Source organism: Aedes aegypti, chromosome 3, assembly GCF_002204515.2.
Source record: "Aedes aegypti strain LVP_AGWG chromosome 3, AaegL5.0 Primary Assembly, whole genome shotgun sequence".
Taxonomy (NCBI): domain Eukaryota; kingdom Metazoa; phylum Arthropoda; class Insecta; order Diptera; family Culicidae; genus Aedes; species Aedes aegypti.
In genome coordinates, this window is record NC_035109.1 from 147,209,939 (window position 1) to 147,233,615 (window position 23,677).

At 36.8% G+C, this 23,677-nt stretch overlaps 1 protein-coding gene across 2 annotated transcripts in view; it reads right to left on the reverse strand.

Annotated features, from left to right (window-relative positions):
* The window catches only part of LOC5575721 (regulator of gene activity), a 72,139-nt gene that overhangs the window by 11,745 nt on the left and 36,717 nt on the right, over window positions 1-23,677 (reverse strand). The window contains exons 4-5 of one of the 2 annotated variants that reach the window (XM_001655776.2): window positions 9,882-10,104; window positions 9-311 (exon numbers count right to left, since the gene is read on the reverse strand). In XM_001655776.2, the coding sequence (XP_001655826.2) occupies window positions 9-311; window positions 9,882-10,104 (526 nt within the window). The remainder of the gene's footprint in view (window positions 1-8; window positions 312-9,881; window positions 10,105-23,677) is intronic. The other variant, XM_021854152.1, reaches the window with a different exon arrangement.

Consider the following 23,677-nt stretch of genomic DNA (forward strand, 5'->3'; position numbering starts at 1 on the left):
TAGTTTACCATTGGGTGATGTTTGTACGCCTCGTTTCATAGCTCCCTTGTCCATGTTCACGTTGGAACTACCAGCGTCGTTCTGCAAGTCCATCCCCATGCCAGCAGCACCACCGATCGGACCACCCGTCTTACTAAGACTATCGGCACCATGATGGTCTGAATGATGATGATGGTGGTGGACGCCTTGCAGACCTTGACTCGCTGCCAGCTGACCACTCTCCGCGTTCTGCGTGCCAGGCAGGGCCGGGAAGTCTTCGCTCGACATCGTGAACTCCGTCTGCTCGGACGTTGGCTGCTTTACCATACCAACTGTGTGGAAAGTTTGTCAAAAAGTTAAAGTGATTAAGACTAGGCATCTTCATTCAACGAAATGAAGTTGTTTCGATCTTGTTTTCTAGAGGTTCGCAAGGAAGATGTTTCGCTTGACTTATAATGTTGATAAGCTACGTAAAAACTTCGCGAATTGCTTACGGCCAAAACTTGCAGTGTTAGATCAGTTTTTCGTTAGGTTCGATCGCTGTCTATTCTGTTCAATTTATTGAAAACTTTTAGAGTGTATTATTTTAGTCGTAAGAAGAAAAGAGCAGTGCATTGAATGTTAATGAAGTTTATCGTTTAGTTAAGGGCTCACACACAAATCACGATCCGAGAAGAAGGGAGGGGTCATGGAAAACATCAAAACCTTTGTAATTTTTTGAAGTTCCATACAAAAAGCGTGTCTAAATTTAGTGTGACATAATGTATGTAAATCAATGTATTGAAATCATCCACAAAGGCTTTTGCATGCAACTAATCCACCAAATGAATTTTGATTGTTTTTTTATTATTTGAGGAGACACGAAGCATATTAAATAAATGAGTTTCGTGCCTTGCAATAGAGATAACAGTATATTATCTATATTTTCCTTGCCCATGGGTATTCTTAGATGAGAATACATTTTTGCACTATAGAGTTCACTGTGCGATTCTTTCGCGAACTTCCTAAGGAATCTATATACGAAATTCGAGAATTTAACCTGCAAATTTCGAAAGGGGTTTTTAACCTCCATTTTTTTGGGAATTCCTCTAAATATTCTTTCAGACATTTATCATGAAAGACCCTCGGGAATTCAAATAGGGATTCTTTCATTGATTTACCTAAAATTTCATCCAAACTTTCGTTAAGGAAATCATCAAAAATATAACCAAACTAACTTCAAGGATTCCTTCTAAGGTTCCGTAAAGAATCCCTCTAGAAATTCATTGCAAAATTTCTCAAGGAAATACTAAAAGAATGTATTAATGAATTCTTGTAATGTTTCCTAGAAGAATACCCTAACGAATTTCTTCAAAAACTTTTCTTGGAAGAATTCTTGTAGATTTTTTCCCTCCCCTAGGACGTGTAATCTTGCCGCGATGGGTGGGCTTACTCCATTAGCACTTATATGGGAACCAAAGACATGACCAGTCGTGGTGGTATCACATCAGGAAATATTTGTTTAATGCCGCGTCATCAACCATCTGGCATAGACGCATCAATCTTACGGATGTGATCCAACGGTTATCCTGTTACCAGGCATCGGGGTAACAGGAGCCGTAACCACGTTTTGATGCAGATAGGTTTGATTTTGTTTAAATGGTTATAATATTGACTATTGAGGAGAATGACTAGGGATCCATCGAGTAGAAAGTGACACAAATGTTAATTTGTTATGCTTCTCTCATTAGAATCATAATAAAAAACCACATTTATTTTGTTGGTATCATAAAACTACAACAACTTCATTCTCGCAAGTTATAATAAATAGAAAGGGCTTAGGCGCGATGAAGCTTTATTTTGTCACCGAAAAGTGGATCCGGACAATAAAAAATGACTTTCTATTTCTTTAACATTTAAGTAAGTAAGATTTTTAATTTTTAGCGAACGCATATTGTATACCATTTCAGCCCCACTACATATTCACCCGCCCGATAATACTGTACCAATAACTTTGTCTATCCAATCTGTAAACTAACTTGAGACATTATTCAATTGAATTCTCATTTTGAGAAGACCTCAGAACAATAACAATAAGACTTTATGTTCGACACATCGATGACCAAACCAAACACATTTACAGTATATTTAGATTTGATACTTCTTCTCATATTAATTATCAACAACTTGGATGCGGTACTACAAGATGGCAACATAGACAGTCATCTCTCATAGAAAAGTATTGTACTGATTAGCATTCCAGTACGACCTTCGGAAGATAAGACTATTTAAAACCAAAGACTTGAATCATATTTTGAAATTTATTCATATAGTATAACACATCACGTTTCAGACTAGTAGCATAAACAACTAAAATACTAGAGAATACATGACGCACAATGACGAGGCACTTCAGATAGTTTTTGTTCGCGTATAGATGGAAGCACATTTCATGTTTTTCACTTCAATAACCTTTATTCGGGAAAAAAGGATCTCCTTATCGCTATCGTTTGATATACGACCGCACTCTTTATAATTAACATTTTTTGTCTATCATTGTCAAAAGATGCTTGGAGATGACATCTGTGCTACAATAAGTCAACATAGACTACTACAACATAGCTCTGTATATTATTTCCAAGAAGTGCATTAATTAATAACATATATTTTCATGTCGCTTCTCCATGCGTAAACAAGAATCCGATTGCTCAGAACTGAAGGATGACTATACAAACATGACTACGGGAGAGAAACTGAAGCAAAAACAATTTAATAAAACTACTTCTGCACAATATTCAAATAAAATAGTGTTAAAGCGGGCAACATAGCCTATTCCGTCTAAATATTGGCAAAAGTAGAGGTACAAATTTGCACTACGGGGTGTAACACAGACAAAGAGCACACCATAAAAAAAATTCTTGTAGATTTTTTTGACGTTCTCTAGTTGTTACTGTGAAACTAGAAAAATCAAGGAAAGGATTAATAGGAAAATCTTTGGAGGAAATACTGGAATGGTGCCTTACAAAATTATTTACGAAGAAATTACTGTGGAAATTGTTGGAAGTAGTAGCGTTGGAGTGCTAAAGGATTTTTCGGAGCAGTTCTCGAAAAAATCTTCTAAGCATTCCTTGAAAAATCTCCGTGGGTATTTCTGGATGAATACCTGGAAGAATTGGTGTAGGATTGTCTATAGAGGATTTTCTTGACGGGTTTCTGGAGCAGTCCCTGAAAGTATTACAGTAGAAATCTCTGAAAAAATCACTACAAGAATTATGAAGTTATCTGAGAATAAATGTCTAAAGAACCTGTGAAATAGTCGGGTAAGAATCTCTGAATGTTCCTCAAGAATTTTGCACCAGGTTTGAAAAGAGAAATGTGAATTCGGAAACCATTTTGCATAAAAATACACTTTTAAAGACTTCCATTAAAATAGTCTCCAGAAAGAGAAGATATAAGGCATAACAATATTGTTGTTTTTAGTAACGTATATACTGTGTATCAATTGTAATAATATATAAAAAAGATACTGTTCTATTGCTCAAGTTTGAAGGACAATGAACAAATAGGAATTGTAATTTCTTTGTTGTCAGATTGCAAAAAATGCGGCTTTAGTTACCAATTATCCGAAAAAGTTACTTTTGTGACTTTTTAGTTGCCAAAGTCACTAACAAGCAGTACATACTGTTAAATGGAAAAATTTTGGAAAAAATGGTAATAGCAATTTTTCATTTTTTATATTATGTTATGTAATAGAATCAGCAAGTTTTTTCTTTATTGTGGTGATTTTTAGCTCATACTGCTAGTTCATCATCATTTGTCATAAAAGCGGAAGAAGCTCTGCTTCTAATAAAGAGGAGTTTCAATCAATTGCAAGCAGCATATTAAAATACACAGATTAACTAACACTAATTTTGAAGAACACGTTTTCGGTGGATGAAATTAGTTGTCAGCAACGATTAAAGTTAAACTTAATTGTTCCACACTAGACCGAGAATGAAAGAACAAGGTAGAGCTCTCCCACAGGAGGGTCAAAACCCTCCATCGGCAGAGAGACATCCGCTCATGTCCCAGTAGCCCGCTCACGAGTTTAAAAAGTAAGGTAATTTGAGTAAATACACAAAAGAAAGTCCTTCTTCTTCTTCTTCTTCTTCTTCTTCTTGGCATTAACGTCTCCAATGGGACATAGCCTGCTCCTCAGCTTAGTGTTCTTATGAGCACTTCCACAGTTACTAACTGAGAGCTTTCTTTGCCAAACTTGCCATTTTCGCTTTCGTATATCGTGTGGCAGGTACGATGATACTCTATGCCCAGGGAAGTCAAGGAAATTTCCATTACGAAAAGATCCTGGACCGACCGGGAATCGAACCCAGGCACCTTCAGCATGGCTTTGCTTTGTAGCCGCGGACTCTAACCACTCGGCTAAGGAAGGCCCCAATATGTCCACAATATGATTTAATTTGTCGATTTAAACCATATAGAGGCTATAGTTCTCAAATTTACTTTGTGTAAACTTATCTTTTTTCAGTGTGAGCGGGCTACTAGAATATGAGCGGGTACTGGTACACTGATAGTATTTGAAATCCACGTCATGGTATTCCAATCCCTACAGTTATTGTGTATTTCAACCACTTCTGGAATGCGTCTTCATAAGACCGAAAGTGTGAATTTTATTCGCGTTCCAGCACTAGTAAAAACCACTGCGATAGTCCAGTGGGGAAAGAAATGCACAAAATTAATTGAAAGTCTTTTTTTTTTTACAAATCGGTTCTCAGTTTGGGTTATACTGCGGGCCACATTAATATATTTCGCATAAATGGGTATGAATATACGGATCGAACAAAACGTGTAAACTTCAGTGATATATAATGCACATAATTGGAGCATGACATGCCATGTATATTTAAATGATATGTCATGTAATTTATCAGGAATCTTTGAGTTTACGTATCATATAATACAAATTTACATGAATTCAAACTTAAATTTACATGTATTTATGCTTAGATCTAGTTGCTAAAAGTGGCCAAAGGAATTCGTAAATGTTTCGGTGGCCGGAATTATTCCAGTGGGTCACTGCCGGTGGCCGGAGTTTTCAGTGGGTGCCGTGCTTTTGTGGCCCTGGAGGTAAGCAAATTTCAAATCACAAATAGTTTTTGGATTCTATTATAATGTAGTGGCTGCATAAAAAGTTTTTGAGAAACAATTGAATTGGATAACCATGTTTTCTGCATTCAATTGACCCTACAAATGACCATTTTCGGGTCTCCGGGACGTCTACAAAGTGGTCCATTTGTATCTGAACAACTGTGTCAAGCTCATGGAAACGCATTTTTGTAAACTATTATGTTTGACCTCTACTTTTCGAGAATAGAAACGGTTTAGTATCCAACAAATCCTTAGCCGGTTCTTCAGGGCATTAAGGCCGAGTGGTCCCATCCGGTGCATTTTAAACGGTCCAAAACTCTTTATTTGTAATGTTGAATGTCAGATCTTAATGATTTGTGCAAATTAAAACAATTTTCATTGCAAATCTATATAAATAAAAATGGAATGGTGTTTGTATGTCACGAAATGGCTTGAGAACGGGCTATCGGATTTTGAAAATTCTTCCATATTTATGTTCCCAAAGTGTTCCGACGTGTTTGTGTATATAAAAAGTACAGGATGTTGCACGGGAAAGTCGAGAAAACGGAGGTGAACGGAACTGCCATTTTGCACGGGACGTGTCATGGCTTTTTACAACAGCCTACTTGATGGCAAGACAAAGTTTGCCGGGACCACTAGTAAATAAATAAATAAAGCCACTTTCAAAAACTATATATGTGTACGAGTATACCAGCAAAAATAATTGAATCCGTTAAGTATTCGTTGAGCTTTCACTCAGGCATATACGGGTTAAACACTTGTGAAGTCAAATTTTATCAATGTAAAGTCTCGAACAGAATTTTCAAGACGTTTCAGCTTTTATGAGTATCTTCAGCCAAATCGTATTAATTTTTTATAGCTTTCGTTTGACTAAATACAGTTTCCAGGAATAAACCGTTACCGAGAATCTATAACACCAAATATACTATTACTCTGAATGCCATAATCCTGGAATAATGAAATTCTGGGTTGTGGTTGACTAAAGTAGCTTAAATTCGTGATGATGACATTGATTCAGATTTATGTGATACGGGTTTTTTTTTTTCAAATAAAGAGCTTTTGGTTTATGTGGGAATATTATTAGTTGAGTTTTGGAAGCATTAGGAGAAATCTTCCATTTTTGCAAGTACGAAGAAAAAATATCCAAACTTTTTTGCAATCGACTACAGATGACACGCAGGCTTCGTCCTTTGGCGGAGAGGCCTGTGTCATCCGCAAACAAAGATTTTTGACATCTCTGAGGTAACTCAGGTAAGTCAGATGTGAAAATATGAAAATATTGTATAATATTGGTCCCAAAATGCTGCCTTGAAGAACACCAGCTCTTACAGGAAGTCTTTCAGATCTGGAGTTCTGATAATTAACCTGAAATGTACGATTTGACAGATAACTTTGAATTATTCTAAACATGTATGTTGGAAAATTAAAGTTTTTTAATTTTACAATCAAACCTTCATGCCAAACACCGTCGAATGCTTTTTCTATGTCTAGAAGAGCAAGACCAGTAGAATAGCCTTCAGATTTGTTGGAACGGATCAAATTTTTTACACGTAAAAGTTGATGAGTGGTCGAATGTCCATGGCGGAATCCGAACTGTTCATTGGCAAAAATTGAATTTTCGTTGATGTGGGCCATCATTCTGTTCAAAATAACCTTTTCAAAAAGTTTACTGATGGAGGAAAGCAAACTGATTGGACGATAGCTAGAAGCTTCTGCAGGATTTTTGTCTGGTTTTAAAATTGGAACAACCTTAGCATTTTTCCATTTGTCAGGAAAATATGCTAATTGAAAACATTTGTTAAATATATCAACTAAACATGATAAGCTACTTTCTGGAAGTTTCTTGATGAGGATGTAGAAAATTCTATCATCGCCAGGAGCTTTCATATTTTTGATTTTTTTAATAATAGTTCTCACTTCTTCCAAATCAGTCTCCCAGGCATTTTCGAAAACGTTCTCTTGATTGAGAATATTTTCGAAGTCCTGAGTAACTTCATTTTCAATTGGACTAGTAAGTCCTAAATTAAAATTGTGCGCACTTTCAAACTGCATAGCAAGTTTTTGAGCATTTTCGCAATTAGTTAGTAATAATTTGTTTTCCTCTTTCAATGCCGGTATTGGCTTCTGAGGTTTTTTCAAGATTTTAGATGATTTCCAAAAGGGCTTAGAGCCAGGGTCCAATTGAGAAATTTTATTTTCAAAATTTTTGTTTCTTAATTGAGCAAAACGTTTCTTGATTTATTTCTGCAAATCCTGCCATATAATTTTCAAAGCAGGATCGCGAGTGCGTTGAAATTGCCTTCTCCTCACGTTTTTAAGGCGGATCAAGAGTTTAAGATCATCGTCTATAATCACGGATTCAAATTTTACTTCACATTTTGGAATTGCAATGCTCCGGGCTTCAACAATGGAATTTGTTAAAGTTTCAAGAGCATTGTCAATATCAAGTTTAGTTTCTAAAGAAATGTTAACATCAAGATTAGAGTCAACATACGTTTTATATATATTCCAGTCTGCTCGTAAATAATTGAAAGTGGAGCTGATAGGATTGAGAATCACTTCTTGGGATATTTGAAATGTAACAGGGACATGATCAGAATCAAAATCAGCATGTGTAATCAGTTGGCTACAAAGATGACTAGAATCGGTTAAGACCAAATCAATCGTAGATGGATTTCCTTGTATTCTGATTTTCGTGAAGTATCATTGGCTATCGTGTCCAACATGTCATAAATCTAATCCCAAAACTGTTTGTTATGAAAAAAAATCTAAATTATCCAGCTGTTACATTTGGCTTGAATGCTCTCAATGTGATTTTTGAAAGTTACGTTTTTGTCTAGCATGAGCCCTTTATTGGAGCCCTACTAGAAGGTTTCAAATAAAGAGTTATTAGAGTTATTAGTTATAAGTGAGAATATTTTAAGCTTAGTTTTGAAGGCATTAGGAGAAATCTGTCAATTTTCCAAGTATGAAGAAAAAATATTCAAACTTTTTTGCAATCTACTATTACAGATTATAGATCTCTATAATAGATGACACGCAGGCTTCGTTCTTTGGCAGAGGTAACTCAAGTAAGTCAGATGTGAAAATATTGTATAAAATTGCTCCCCAGGAATTGAGGGACACCTGCTCTTACAGGAAGTCTCACAGACTTGGAGTTTTGATAATTAACTAAGTGTACGATTTGACAGATAACTTTGGATCATTCTAACAATGTACGTTAGGAAATTATTTTTTTTTATTTTACGATCAAGTTTCATGCCAAACACTGTCTAATGCTTTTTCTATGTCTAGATGAGCAAGGTCAGCCTTCAGATTTGTTGGAACGAATCAAATTTGTTACACTACACGTAAAAATTGATGAGTGATCGAATGTCCATGTCGGAATCCAAACTGATCATTGGCAACAATTGAATTTTCGTTGATGTGAACCATCATTCTGTTCAAAATTACACAGCGTAACAAAAATGAAATTTTGGCGAATCTCAAGAATCAAATTAGGCGGTATCCACAAATTACATAACGCTCTAGGGGGAGGGGGGAGTAGGGTCAAGCGTTACGGCTCATACAAAAATTTGAAATTTTTCATACAAAAAGCGTTACGAAAGGGGGGGGGGGAGGGGGTCAAGAATTTTCAATTTTAGCGTTACGTAATAAATGGACGCTGCCTTATGTGTCTCTAGTAGATTTGCGATTGCTGAATCTGATGCCGTTTTCTGAAATGTTCTAGCACGTCACAATTTTTAACTACAGGTCGTCAAAGTTGTATGAAACACAGGTTTCTTCGATGTTTACATAAAATTTAAAGTATAATTTATCAAACTTTTTAGTGATCTAATCCACCAAACATGCAGAATAGGACTTTAACTTTCATTACACATATAATATGGTTGAAATTTCACGATTAAATTTAGATAAAATCGATTTATTTTAACATGCTGGCATTCTCCATAGAAAATACTTCGGTTCTCTTATATGGCAGAATACAATACTTTTCTAAACTTAAAAAAAAATACTTTCGAGCATCGATAGTATTACAAACTTTGTTGATAAGTGTAGTTATAGACATGAAGTATGAATTCTGTGGCAAATCAAGCAAATAAATTGCCGTACAAGTTGGAAAACTTGCATGCAAGTTGGCTGAAATAGTCAAATTTGGCATTTTCAACAGCCAATATCTAAAAATCTAGACGTGCTATGATAATTTTGAAAACGGTAATGGACTCAGCAACTCTTAATTAAGTAAATAGCGGTATTTTGGTGCTTGAGACAAAAACGTGTTCCGCAGTGTTACCTTTTCAAAAAGTCTACTGAATCTTGACTGTAACTTCAATATTATCTATGAACAGCTTTTTTTGTGTATTTTACACAATCACTCGGTGGGACGCTGTTTGATCACCGCTGATGTTGCGGAAAATATAAAAAAAAAAAGATTTTTGACAGAATTTAATGTGTTGAAAAGCTGTTAAATGAGCGGTGAATGGCGCCCTTGTAAATGGTCCACTTTTTCATTTTACAAATATCTCAAAAAAAAAACAAATTGTGCTTTTGACATGTTGAATATTTATAACTTTTAGCTTCAAACAAATTCACCTCGAAATTCAAAAAAGTCGTTCATAAGTCAAGCGTAAACAGGTGGTGCAGTTGTACTCTTTTGTTCCAAAAGTATCCATTTCGTTCCAAAGTATGGGACAAGAGAGTACAAATGCACAATGTGCATATCACGAGACATCACCAATCGGTACTATTCTCCACGGGGCGAGAGTTGCCTTACTTACCATACGGTTTACTCCCGGGAGGCTGCAGTGCGTTCGACTGCGGTAACGATTGATCGTTCTGGCCACCCCGCGCGTTCGTGAGCGATGGAAACTCGGACAGGTCGAGCAGTGGAGGAGTTCCCGTCTCCGCCGTACCGTTGTCGAACACGCTATGGAAATTGTTGATGCTATTCCCGCTTTGAGATCCATATCCTCGTGACTGCATGAACGAGACCATGTTAGACTGAAACGACAAATCGGGATGATGGGGGAAAGGTTTTCACGTTAAAAACATAAGTTTTTCATTCGACAGTGATTTCAAAAACAATACCAAGCACGTGCATTCTGTGATAGATTAAAGAATAAGGAGAAGAATATAAATTGCGCACTTAACCAAAGCTCCGCTCTTTTGCGTAGCATATGCGGTGTAGAGTATGTTGCCTTCCGCGATAACACCGAAGCGGAATATCTACACAAATATTTCGCCTCTCATCCCCTGTCCACTCTCATCATGCACTTTACATCGCTGCGGAAGGATTTATGAATGACCATCCAAAATAGTGTCATCTTTTTAGTAGGAAGAAAGTCGAGCACGTTTGGAAGCGTACCGTCGGTAATTTATTTACGGCTAATGTTCGCATTTTGTGGCACTAGGTAGGTACTGCGTTTTCTTTCTGCAACTTGAGTTCTGTCAAAAGAAGAAGATGAGATAACACTTCGGTGTGTTGTTTACACCCGTTTAGTTTTTTCTTCCTTCTCCGTTGCTCGTAGCACAACATCACGGTTCCTCGTCGTACGTGCTTCTGCCAACGGAATCCAATCGTTCGCCTTCCCTTGCCCTGGTGCCTATTGCGCTCCTACAGTAGTAGCCTGATTTTATCGACCTCGAAAAACAAAATAAAAACAGGTCTGATAGCGACTGAGTCTCTCGAAAATAGGAACTTTAAACACTTTTTGCCTGAAAAAGAGTCAAAGAAAGACCAAACAGGAACTAAAAATAGACAAAAAAGATCGAATATGAATAAAAAAGAAACCTAACAGGAATCATGACAAAGAGTTTTATTTCTTATAGAATCACATTTCCCTAAAAATATTTCTAAGACTATTACAACAAATGCTTGTAAAACTACGCTAAGTATTAGTGTTATCATTGTTCAAGGTTTTGTTTAGTAGTTTCATTAGAAATTATTTAAGTATTTAACCAATGTTTCATTCCGGTAATTCTCCGAAGAAATTCCTTCACGTATTCCGTTTTGGATACCAACAGAAATTCCTGCGAAGACTCTTTAAGATTTTTTAACGGAAACTCCAGGAATTTATCTGTTGATTCTTCCACCAATTTCTTGAGGATTTCTTCCAAAAATGCCTCCAGAAATTTCCTACAAAATTGTTTAGGGTTTCTTTGAGAATTCAACCAAAACTTTCACTAAGAATGCTATCAGGAATTACTCGTGAGATTATTTCTAAGGTTCCTTCAAGAATCGCTCCAGAAATTACCTTAGAAATGAAGTCTTCAATGCTTTCTTTTCAGACATTCTTCCATGGATGCAGGGTCGGTTCGAACTGTTGACTTTTAGAAAATGCCGAATTGATAGAACATGTTTAAGTTCTGTATAACCTTGTTCAACTCCTACAAGGATCTCTGAAAGAATTCTTGAACTCTTGAAGATGTCTTAGAAGATGAATTCCTGAACGAATCTCTGTAATTATTTCTTGAGGTATGCTAAGGAACTTTCCTTAGCCGAGTGGTTCTAGTGCGCAGCTGCAAAGCAAAGCCATACTGAAAATGTCTGGTTTCGATTCCCGGTTCCAGGATTTCGTAAAAAAAATTTGGAAATTTCCTTGACGTCCCTGGGCATGGAATATCATTGCACTTGCCACACGATATACGAATTCGGAAATGACAACTCCAGCAAAGAAAGCTCTCAGTTAATAACTATGGAAGTGCTCATTGAACAGCTGAAAAGCAGGCTTTGTTCCAGTGAAGACGTAATGCTAAGAAGAAGAAGAAGAAGAAGAAGAAGCTTGGAAAAAAACATACCTGGAGGAAAGATTAAGCAAATCCTGGATTACACGTAATGTCATGAGGAATCTCTAAAAAATATCTTAGAAATAACATGTGAGAGAATTTTTTTATCTAAAGAGTATTGTGTGATCCTTTTTTTGTTTTTTTTTTTTTTATTTCCTGTTTAGTCTCTATTAGGTTTCTTTTCCAGGCACGAGTTCCTTAAATCTCCTAATTTTTAGACGTTAAGTTACTAGTCTTTTTTATAAAGTTGGTCACTATGTTAATGAAAGTATTAAAAAAGTCCCTATTTTTAATGGAATGTCTCAAGTTTTAACCAAAAATAATGTATAGAAACGCTTTTTTCTTTTATTCTACTTGCGGTGAATCCAGGTGAAAAATTCTAAAGGCTTTAGAAACTCTCACGCGAATATTCTTGCTTGCTCTTTAGGATTTTTTTTCTCAGATTACACGAAGAAAAGCTTCAGAAATTCTTCTAGCGATTACTCCAGAGATTCATACTGAATTACGTTCAAGGTCTACTGCAGAAATTCATATATGAGATATACCATGTTTATGTAACGCTAGTAAGAGGATTTTTTGGAGACTTCGTCACTATTTCAATGCAAGTCAATGGTAGGTCTCTAAAGTCTCTTTTTAAACCAAAATAGTCTCTAAAGCCACTTTTTCCTTATTCTGCTTGCAGTAAATCCTAGTGCTTAATTCGGGTGGCTCCATAGAAAGCTTCAGAAACTTAAACGCGACAGATTCTTCATGAATATGAGATACCTTCAGGTATCTTTATAGTGATTTCTCGAGATACTTGTTCGGGAATGCTTTCAGGGACTCTTGCAGTGATATTTCCAGAAATTTCTGTACAGATTCCACCAACTCAGGAATTCATCCAGTGGTTTGAGAAGGAATGATTTCAACAGGATTACTCTGATTTTTTTCCCCAGATACTATTACAGGATTTCTTCCAGTTATGTTTCAACGAATTCTTCCGATTTCTTGAGTTGTTACTCTTGGAGATATTCCAATGAATTGTCCTGTGATTCTCCCAAGAAAATTTACGAAAATTTATTCTGGACTTTTTGAAGAAATTTGTAATTTTGGATATTGACAAAACCGCCGATTTTTCTAGTTGTTCTAGTTGTTAACAGACTGAGACCGCTCGAGGAGTCCTTCGTCGGCGAATACCAAGCTGGTTTTCGTGAGGGCCGTTCGACAACGGACCAGATGTTTAGCTTGCGAATGATCCTAGACAAATTCCGGGAGTATAACTTGCAGACTCACCATCTGTTTATTGATTTCAAGGCGGCGTACGACTCAGTGAAAAGAAATGAGCTTTGGCAGATAATGTCTGAAAATGGTTTTCCGGCGAAACTAATTAGGCTGATACGTGCTACGCTGGATGGTTCGAAATCAAGTGTTCGGATCGCAGACTAGGTGTCAACCTCGTTCGTGACGTTAGACGGATTAAAGCAGGGAGACGCACTTTCGAATTTACTGTTCAACATTGCACTTGAGGGTGCTATTAGGAGATTTGGCGTGCAAAGAAATGGCACTATTATCACAAGGTCGCACATGCTCCTTGGCTTTGCGGACGATATAGACCTGATTGGAATCGATCGCAGGTCAGTGGAAGAGGCCTTCGTGCCTCTGAAGAGGGAGACAGCGAGGATAGGCCTGACCATCAATTCTACCAAGACGAAGTACATGGTTGCAGGTAGAGATAGAGTCAGGCATAGTGGTGTAAGTGCTGAGGTAGTGTTTGATGGGGATGTGTTTGAAGTTGTTGAAGAATTTGTTTATCTTGGAACACTTGTGACATGTGACAACGACGTTTCCCGCGAAGTGAAAAGACGTGTCGCGGCTGCGAATAGGGCCTTTTACGGACTACGTAACCAGCTTAGGTCCCGCAGCTTGCAAAAACCGAAACAAAATTCGCCCTGTATAAAACATTGATTCTTCCGGTGGCTCTCTACGGGCACGAAGCGTGGACGTTGAAAGAGTCAGACCGGAAAGCTCTCGGTGAGCGTAAAGTGCTGCGGACAATACTCGGTGGGAAACTTGAAAATGGTGTGTGGCGCAGACGCATGAATCACGAGTTGTATCAAGTGTACAAAGATGCGAATATTATCAATCGTGTAAAATATGGCAGACTTCAGTGGGCTGGTCACTTAGTGCGAATGTCGGAAGAAAGAATTGCGAAAATAATATTCAGCAGGGAACCAGGTAGAGGTCGGCGGCTTCGGGGAAGACCACGAATACGCTGGCTGTACGCAGTGGAAGAGGACCTGGCGACCCTAAACGTTCGGGGCAACAGGAGAAGTTTCGCCCAAGACCGACGAAGATGGAGCTCTACAATACGCCCGGCAATGGCGTGATGCTACGCTGTAGCATCAAGCAAGCAAGCAGCATTACAGGCATTTTCACACGGATTCCTTCAAAAATTCATCCACAATAACACTGAAGAAATGATGGAGGAACGGCAAAAATTCCTCAAAAATTCGACCAGGGATTGCACATGAAGTACCTCCTGACATTTTTATCAGAACTACAACTGCAGTTTTCAAATCATTTCTCGCACCTCCATGAATTGAAAAAAAGTTCATTTGAGGTTTCACACGCGTTCATACTATTGAAATTATTCCAGTAATTTGTCCGACCAGGGATTTCGTTCGATATTTTCAATGAATTCCTTCAGCCTTCCCGTATTCGATTCTTTAATGTCTTAAGAAAATTTCGTTTAGGCGCTCTACCAGAATTCAACTAGTAATTTCTCTAAGGATATCTTCAGAGATTATTTTCGAGATTTTTCCGGGGATTTCATCTACAATTTTTATTCAGAATTTCTTCAAAATTTCATCTAGTAAGCTATTTAGGGATACATTCAAAAATTACTCCAGATGTTTCTTCAGGATTTCTTTGACAGATTCTTCCAGAAAACTCCCAAAACAATATATCAGGGAAGTCAAGGAAATATCCATTGCGAAAAGATCCTGGATCGATCGGGAATCGAACCCAGACACTTGCAGCATGGCTTTGCTTGGTAGCCGCGAACGTTACTACTAGGCTAAGGAAGGCCCCATTTTTGACCAAGGAATTGCTCCAATTTAGAAATTATTTAGGACGCGATTTATAGAATTTTCGAAAATATTATAGAAATCACTGATAAAACTACTAATGCAATGCATGATCAACTCCGGCAAGAGAGAATCCATGCAAGGATATTTGAAAAAGCTTCTTTATTCCTTCAGAAAAAAAAATAGTAGGATAATTTTTGCGAAAATTACCAAATGAAACCCTAGATTCCTGAATATAAATCTCTGAAAAATATTAGGCGGATCCTTTGAGAAATTTATGTAAAACCAAATAAGATATACAAGATTCCATGAATGCAGCATTGGAGAATCCATGGACAATTTATTTCATTATTCGGCAGATTTTACAGGAATAAACCTGGAGAAAACTTTGGTGGTTATTTCTGGAGAAACTTCATAAGAATTATATTGTTGAAACCATTAAGAGATGCAGTGAAGAGGTTCCTAAATTGATCAATCATATTTCTAATCTTATTTCTTATGAGAGTGGTTAAATTAAAAAGCACCTGGCCAAATAATGTGTATGAAAGTTAAAACTATAAGGAAAAATATGTTTTCTTTTATTTTTTGGAATAATCTGAACAAATGAAATAATTAATCTCTCTCGTGTGAATGTATTCGACTAAACATGAAATATTCCATACTGAAATTCTGTGTAAAACGGCTACAATTGATGCTATGGCCAAAACCGGTGCTTCCACGTCACTCAAAAAACGTATGTACTAATTTGCTTCATTTTTTTCACAAACGACTCTAATCAAAGTATTGTTTCAAGAAGCAAATAATTGCAAATGAGGAAAAATCTGCAACCAAAGCAGTTTCATCTAAGGAATCAACCCTTCTAATGAATTAAGATACAACGGTTAGTAGAGTACAGTAAACTTCTTACAGATTAAGGGCAGATTGTTTGTTAATGTTTAAAATCGAGCCACCGCTGTACTCCTTGAGCACCGAATTGGCTTATCTTCCGGCCGATGACGCATACAAACAAACGTCCGCACCGTGAACTAACGTATACCTACAACTGTGATCACCGCGCCGCGGGCATTCGCGCTTACAACGAACGAAGACAATCATGCAATAAGGCTGACCAAAACTGGTTTCAACTTCGTTTCGTTCTAGAGAAGCAACACAACACCCAGGAGAAGGCGAAGACGGATCAGCTCGGATCGGGACAACAGTTTCATCGAGCTCGGAATAGCATCCTCCACGAGAGCACGAGTCCATTTCAATGTTTGGATTAAGAAGAGAGTCACACTCGATATTATGATTATCCAACGATGTGTAGGCAGGCATGTTGGCATTTGGAGTCGTATTTGCGTACGCAATGCGCTGCTGACAGCGGATGAGCCTCGGGATGAGGTGAATACAAAATTATGCTATTGCACTGCATAGGACATGATCTGGAAATTTGAAGTATTCTACGTAGGACAAGTGATAAACATATTACATATTTATGGTGTCTATATAAATGTTTAAAATAACAATCACAGGACTGATACCAAGAATTGGTGCCGAAAATAGTTATTGTAGTAACAAAATTTGAGAAAATAGTAACTCACGATTCTCAAAAAAGTTATTGAACGTGGCTTCGAAATGAACAAATAATAATAAGTTTAATTTCAATTCAATTGCACTGTGTAGACCAGGATTGGAAATATTAACTATTTGTAAATTTCAAGATGTAGGTTACACACGTTTTTTACTACATATATGAGCGAACACTTTCATGTTCCATTTATTTTGACCCGATTGTCAAAAAAATAACTATCACAAACATATTTTTTATTGTAAAATAAATTTCAAGATTTGAACATATTTTCAAATAAAAATTTCACATTTCCAAGCTGAAAAAATTATGTGCAATTTTATGAAAACAGGACAAAATTACGCACAAATCGTAATTTCTACAGAAATTACAATCTTTGAGAAAGATATCTAAGATAAGTACACCATAACTTTGGATTGCTATTTTGCATTTTAGACACCTTAAAACCACTAAAAATGCATAAAATTGACTATTGTAAATAATCCAATTATTAGGTATTAAAACATATTTAACAAAATCAACGCTTTACAAACCAACCAATATACAACTTCATAACGACTCTTCATAACTCGATATTCAACGGACCATCGACTTAAAGAACTATCGAACTTAAAAAACACACCGACACAAAAATTCTAAAATCAAAGGATCAAATTTCTTTTTTTCCAATACTGTTATGAACACTTTTGTAATTGAGCAAAATAATGGCTTTGTGAAGAAATTTGTCTATAAATGATCGGATCAATAAGTGTAATAATTGCTGTAGTATTAAGTGGTGTGGAATCTTAGGTGAAGATTTGAAGAATCCATTATCATTATAGTGTTTAAACCGAAACAATAAAATGTTGATGAAATGTTGGGGAAATTCCTGGAGGAACCTAATGAAAAAACCTAAGTGGAATTTATCAAGAAATTCTTGGAAACGTTTATGAAAGATTTCATTGCATAATATCTTAACAAACTATTGAGCAATTCAGAAGAGTACTCATGGATGAATTTATAAAAGAAAAAAGTGCTTGAACAAATGAAAAAAAAAACGGCGTAGGAATTATTGTAAGCTGGGGGGTGCGAACTGACATCAACAAGCAGGTAGGCTGCTGTCAAGCTACAATTTTCATCAAAATGATCCGAGTATGCCTAGGAGTGTGCGAGCATTTCTTCGTCACGCTAAAAAATGCTATACATTTTGACACAAAAACTAACAACTGTTGAAAAAACGTTTACTTGCTCTTATTGATGCGTAAGTTTTCTAAAACTTTTGTGAAATATATTGTTAACTAACATACGGTCAGAAGCTATCTGGTTCAGTGATTTACTGGACTTATTGGTTGTATAAATCTACAGACGCTTTTGTAAAGTTTTTGAAGTGTTCATCTTGAAAATGGTTTCCAGTGAGACAAGCAAACAAACAACGGTTAGCACTGGTAGAAAAAATTTTGTGTTCAAATTGAATGACCAAAATGTTCGAGACCGCACCGGAAACATGATGAGAAGCTTTTTTTTCGAAAGAAAAGAAGAACTTATTTGGGACCTGTGGGGAGTGTCCTAAAAGTAACACTTAGACTTAGAGAAATCGGTAAGAGAACCAGTGGAAAAACATCTGGGAAAACCCCTATGATAATCGCTAGTATTTTTGTTTCAGTGTAATTTCTTGAAAATTACTGGAGGTAGTAGCGTTGGAGTGCTCTGAAGAAATTTTTCCATGCATGCATTGAAAAATCGCTGGTGGCATCTCTGGCGAAGTTCCTGAAAGTATTCTAGAAAGAATCTCCTGAGAAATAGATTTAATCTAAATTTAATCACACAATTTCAATCAAATTATATTCGAAACGAAAGTAAAGTTCTGTTTTGCATGATTGGTGCATTAGACCATAAAAAGTTTGATAAATGATACTTTAAATTTCATGTAAACATCAATGAAAACTGTGTTTTATGCAACTTTGGCGATCTGTAGCTAAAGTTTGTGACGTGTTGGAACATTTCTGAGAACGGCACCGGATCCAGCAACCCAAATCTACTAGATACACATAGTTTAATTCTTGAGACACGCAAAAGTGTAATTTTTGTTACGCTGTGATTTGTTCAATTGACAAACATGGTGTGAAAAGGAGGTGTCGTTTGTCAAATCAATAAACATTTTGGGTTGAATTTAAGGTTTGTTAGCTTTCAGATATGCTTGACAAATTTGACCTAATATTTTGTTGGGAACACAATGCATTGCTCTGCGTGTAACATTTATATGTATACCAACTCTTTTAACTCATGAGTATATTTGTTATCAAATTCTCAACAAGTTACGAAAAAAGCTTTTAGACATTTATTCCAATGATTAATTTTTCGTAGCCTCAATACATACATTAGGAAACAATGTTGGTGTAATCGGCCAATTTTGCAGATTTACTAGAAGTTTTCAAATGAGTGTTTTACTGAGAAAATTAATAATTGTGACACTTAGAATAACATCATTGGCAATCTTTTTTTTAAAAAGAACATCCAATTATTATCTTTCATGTTTTGCGATGTTCAAATCGATATTACAGTTCTATTTGAAGATTTTGTAAAATGTTGAACAAAGCTGATTTGCTACATTAATTAAACGTAATGTTCAATAACAGATGATAAACGTTCTATCATCCACCACGAGATATCCAATTTTTTTAAGCAAGAATACCACACGATTTTCAAATGCCATATCGCGACTTCGTTTGTAAGCCGGAATCATCGACACACGACATTTACAAATCCATTCGTTGAACGTATCGTTTAGCATAATGTGTCTGGTGTTCTTCACAACACACCTTTGATTTTCTCGACATATGTTTTCTGTTAAAGTTTTTGCTCAAAATAGTTGAAAATAGTGACTTACTCTCAAGAAAAGTGACAAAGATGCTTTTAAAAAAGAGACTGAGACTTTTCAGTGACTAGCTTTAAAAAAAGTGACCAAGTCACTAAACAATGACTTCTTACCGCCTTGTGATCAATAATGCCATTTAAACTGATATGAATAAAGTTGAATCTTGTGTCGACTTTAATCCACAGAAATATTACTCTATGCCTAACACACTCAAAAGTTCCAATCAATGATCTAGATCATCATAAATTTCCGAGCCGTTCCCTGCCTATAGAAGCATTATTGAAAAAACAAACAAAGCCTCCGTGATAATCAATACTGATAACAGTTCACCCTTTACGAATGATACGTGTTACAAACTAGCTGCATGATACGAATTACAAACTAGCTGCGGTTAGCTTTTTTGTCGATAGGTTTGAAGTTCAAACTTTGAACCCACTACATTAGAGTTTTAAAAGTTGTAATTGTTAGACAGACGCCGCTAGCGATTTCATTCCAACAATTTTGACGGATCCAGTTTTCAAGGTGTTTCTTCGTCTAGAAGCGCAAGACCGATCCACCAGAGGCCTTGAGTTATTTGAAACCATTATTTTTTGCAATATCCCATCATGTATGAACCACGAAATAGCTTCGTTCGTTTTGCGAATTGAGCCCCTCTCTGACTGGCTGGTGATCGTGATATGCAAAACAGTTGCTGCCATTGTGCGTCGTGCTCAACGGCCCGCGAATAGCTCTCCTCTGCTGCCATGCCACTCTATTGTACTCTCTGCTGACACATTATGCACGAAATCGTTGCTGCCACTACTGTCCAGCGACTGAATGACTGGCCGTGAATCCACTAGCTACGTCATTTGACGTAGACATGTACAATTAGGGTGGTCCATTTTTGTATGAGAAAAATTAACCTGTTGTACCCCCTAAATATGTTCATTTGGTATCCCAGAAGATACTGTGAAAATTTAAGCGAAAACCGTTATATCTAATAATGCATCGACTTATTCCATACATTTAGTCGATTTTCTACGTACAAACTTCTAGCTTGTATAGCACCCCCTTGGAGTTGACGGATTCTGCTTAAATTATCTCAGTAGCTTCTAGGGTCCAAATGAACACACTTGGGGGCATAACATAAATTGTTTTGTAGTTCGTTCATTATGAGCCACCCTAATGTGCACACTACTGGCAGGGCACTACACTGAGTATTCCAAGAGCGGCACCGTGTTGTCAACATCATCAACGCACATTGCGTTTGCTGTTACCTTTTCGTGCACATACAGCACAAATGCATTGAATCGGTTTTCGGTGAACTACCTACCTAGAGAGAGAAGCCAAATCTATTACGGCATGGAAAAAGTGAGCGTTTCTGGGGACAGACACGGAGTCAACGATGGAATGGACCCATCGAGAAAGGGAAAGGAGGCCAGCTAGGCAGAAAATCGAACGCAATTTGGGTTGTTCGTATCATAACCCCTGCATTTTGGTTTTATCAATTCGGATGCAAAAGCAGTAATGTGTAACATGTATCTAAAGAGAGATTCGCCTAGCTGCTAGCTGTATAATGAATACCAGAACATGGCGCGCGCCACAAAGCATGGACAAATTATTTTGGAAAAATGGCTAAGTAATACTTCATTTTGATTACATTTAAACATCAACTATTTGAAGGTTTTCCGACTTGGAAAATATCATGACCTAGAAAACCCAGCAAGAAAAGCATTTAAAGATCAAACATATGGTTCTATGAATAAGAAACTTAAGAGATGGCTTGCAATCTCCAACACAAAGGGAAACACCTATAAAGGCCTCTCTTGAAGATTATTTGATTCCTCTTTCTGATGTTATGTCTATCATTAACTTCTTCTTCTATCTTCTATCTTTATTAACGAGATTTTTAGCCCTGGGCTAGTTCATCTCGGGACCAACGGCTTTACTTCCCTTCCGAAGGAAGACGTCACTGAAATTTTTAGTGACTATCTCGGGGATGGGATTCGATCCCAGGTCCTCGGCGTGAGAGGCGTGTGTTCTAACCACTACACCAGATCCGTCCCCTAACTCTATCATTAACTAGGTACCACAGATCTTCAATGTTATATTTTTTTTTCTATCTTTATAACCGATCTTTTCAACCCTGGGCTAATTCATTCAACGGCTTCACTACCCTTCCGAAGAAAGTCGTCACTATAACTCTTACGTCATTAGTGACTATCTCGGGGATGGGATTCGATCCCAGGTCCTCGGCGTGAGAGGCGAGTGTTCTAACCAAACCCATACACCAGGCCAATGTTATAAATTGGCTGATAAATTCAAAGAAATTATTGATGTTCTTCTGAATCTTAAAATTCCTACCAGGTTAATACCTGTCTCAGAAACTTCCAAAAATTGAAAAAGAGATATTGTTTCCAGTTTAACCTTAAGCCATGAATTCACAATACGCTGGCCGACTGTGCTGCTTTCCCCCAAACGCCCTTTTCTCCGAATGATCCGTTTCCCGAAAAGTGATGCCGTTCAGAAAAGTGCAATATTAGTTTCAATGACAGGGTGGTGATCAAGAAAGAACGATAAACATTCAAAAGTAGGATTGCTCATTCTCAACTAAACAAATGTTGCCAAAAATGCTAAGGACTGTGAAACTCGAAGGAAACGTCAATCTAATAAATAAATGTGCATTTATCTGATGATCAATCGATCAATCGAACGTTCACCATTGATTAATAACGGTACCGTCCAAGTCCTTACAGTCAGTTGGGATGTGGAAGGAATATGTGTTTAAAAATAATAACGATTTAACCAAATCAAAATTTTTGGACGAAAAAATCAAAACTATTTATTTCAAAATCTGATAGCTGTCTGAATCTGAACCTGTTTTCAGCAAACTTGTTCATCTCGTCAAAATGTACAGTTTTGCTGAAGTAAGTATCCATGAAGGAATAGATTCAATATGTTTAGTTATTAGAAATCGTCAAAAAATACATTCTACACAAATCGTTACTATTTTCGAACTTGTGGTTGGAAAAATTACTACTTCTGGCTGGAAAAATCATTATTTTCGAAGAACTGCGAAAATGTCATTCAAATCGGTCCATAAATGACTCATATATAACCCTCCTAAGTTGATCATTTTGCATGAAAAAAAAAGTTGCAAATGTTTTGTCCAATACTGTAGGTTCCACAGATCATTAATGCTATAAATTGGCTAAATGAATTTAAAGAAATTATTGATGTTCTTCTAAATCTTAAAATTCCCACCAGGTTAATACCTGTCTCAGAAACTTCCAGAAATTGAAAAAATGCGCTCCCAAAGATAATTCTTCCAATTCAACCTTAAGCCATGAATTCACAATACGCTGGTCGACTGCACTATTTTTCCTCAAACGTCGTTCTCTTCGAATGGCCAGTTTCCCCGAAAAGTGATGCCGTTCAAAAAGGTGCAACAATAATATTTAATGGCAGGGTAGTGAACTATGAAGAACGATAAACATTCAAAGGTACGAATGCTCATTCAAAACTAAACACATGTTGCCAAAATTCTAAGGACGGTGAAACTCAAAGGAACCGTCATTCAAATAAACAAAGGTGCACATGATGTCTGATGATCAATCGAATGATCGATCGATCGTTCACAGGCGCCGGCCAATCCTTGCAGTCAGTTGGGATGGGGAAGAACTATTAGTGTGTAATGATTATTGCTTCTAAAGACCGAGATGACCTCTGCATCTCCACAAGCACCACAAGAAGGGTGTTTATTAGTGAGAGAGAAAACAGGTCTGACCTTTGATCGGTGATGTGAACCATGGATAATAAGAAAAAATACGACTTAAATACCATACTTAAACTAGTTTTACATGTTTGCCTCGTCTTGAAAACATATTGGTAGAAGAATAAAAAATACGTCGACATCCATAATGTTGAGCTTATTCGAGGTTAGTTTAATAATGACCAAAAAAATATTTGTATTTGAATTTATATGGAATAGAAACAAGGGTTTATGTTGTCACTTGTAGTGACGAACCATCCAGCTTTTTTGAAAACTACTTAAAAGTAACGATAAAAATTTGTTATCATTAGCATGAAACAAGCTCACCAGTTGGCAATCCATCCTCGACTGAACACGAATATCTTTTCACAGTCGCACAACGCGAACCGGGTGCTTTACGAAGCACTGCCCAGCAAAACGCGCGGAACGAAACGAAAAAAAAAACTTTTTCATTTGCGCCACGAAAAAAAAAACGAACCGGCTTGCTTGGGCTTTCCGAAGCACTCTGTATAAAGTTATGGCAATGCAAACAACTTTTCGAGGGAAACGGG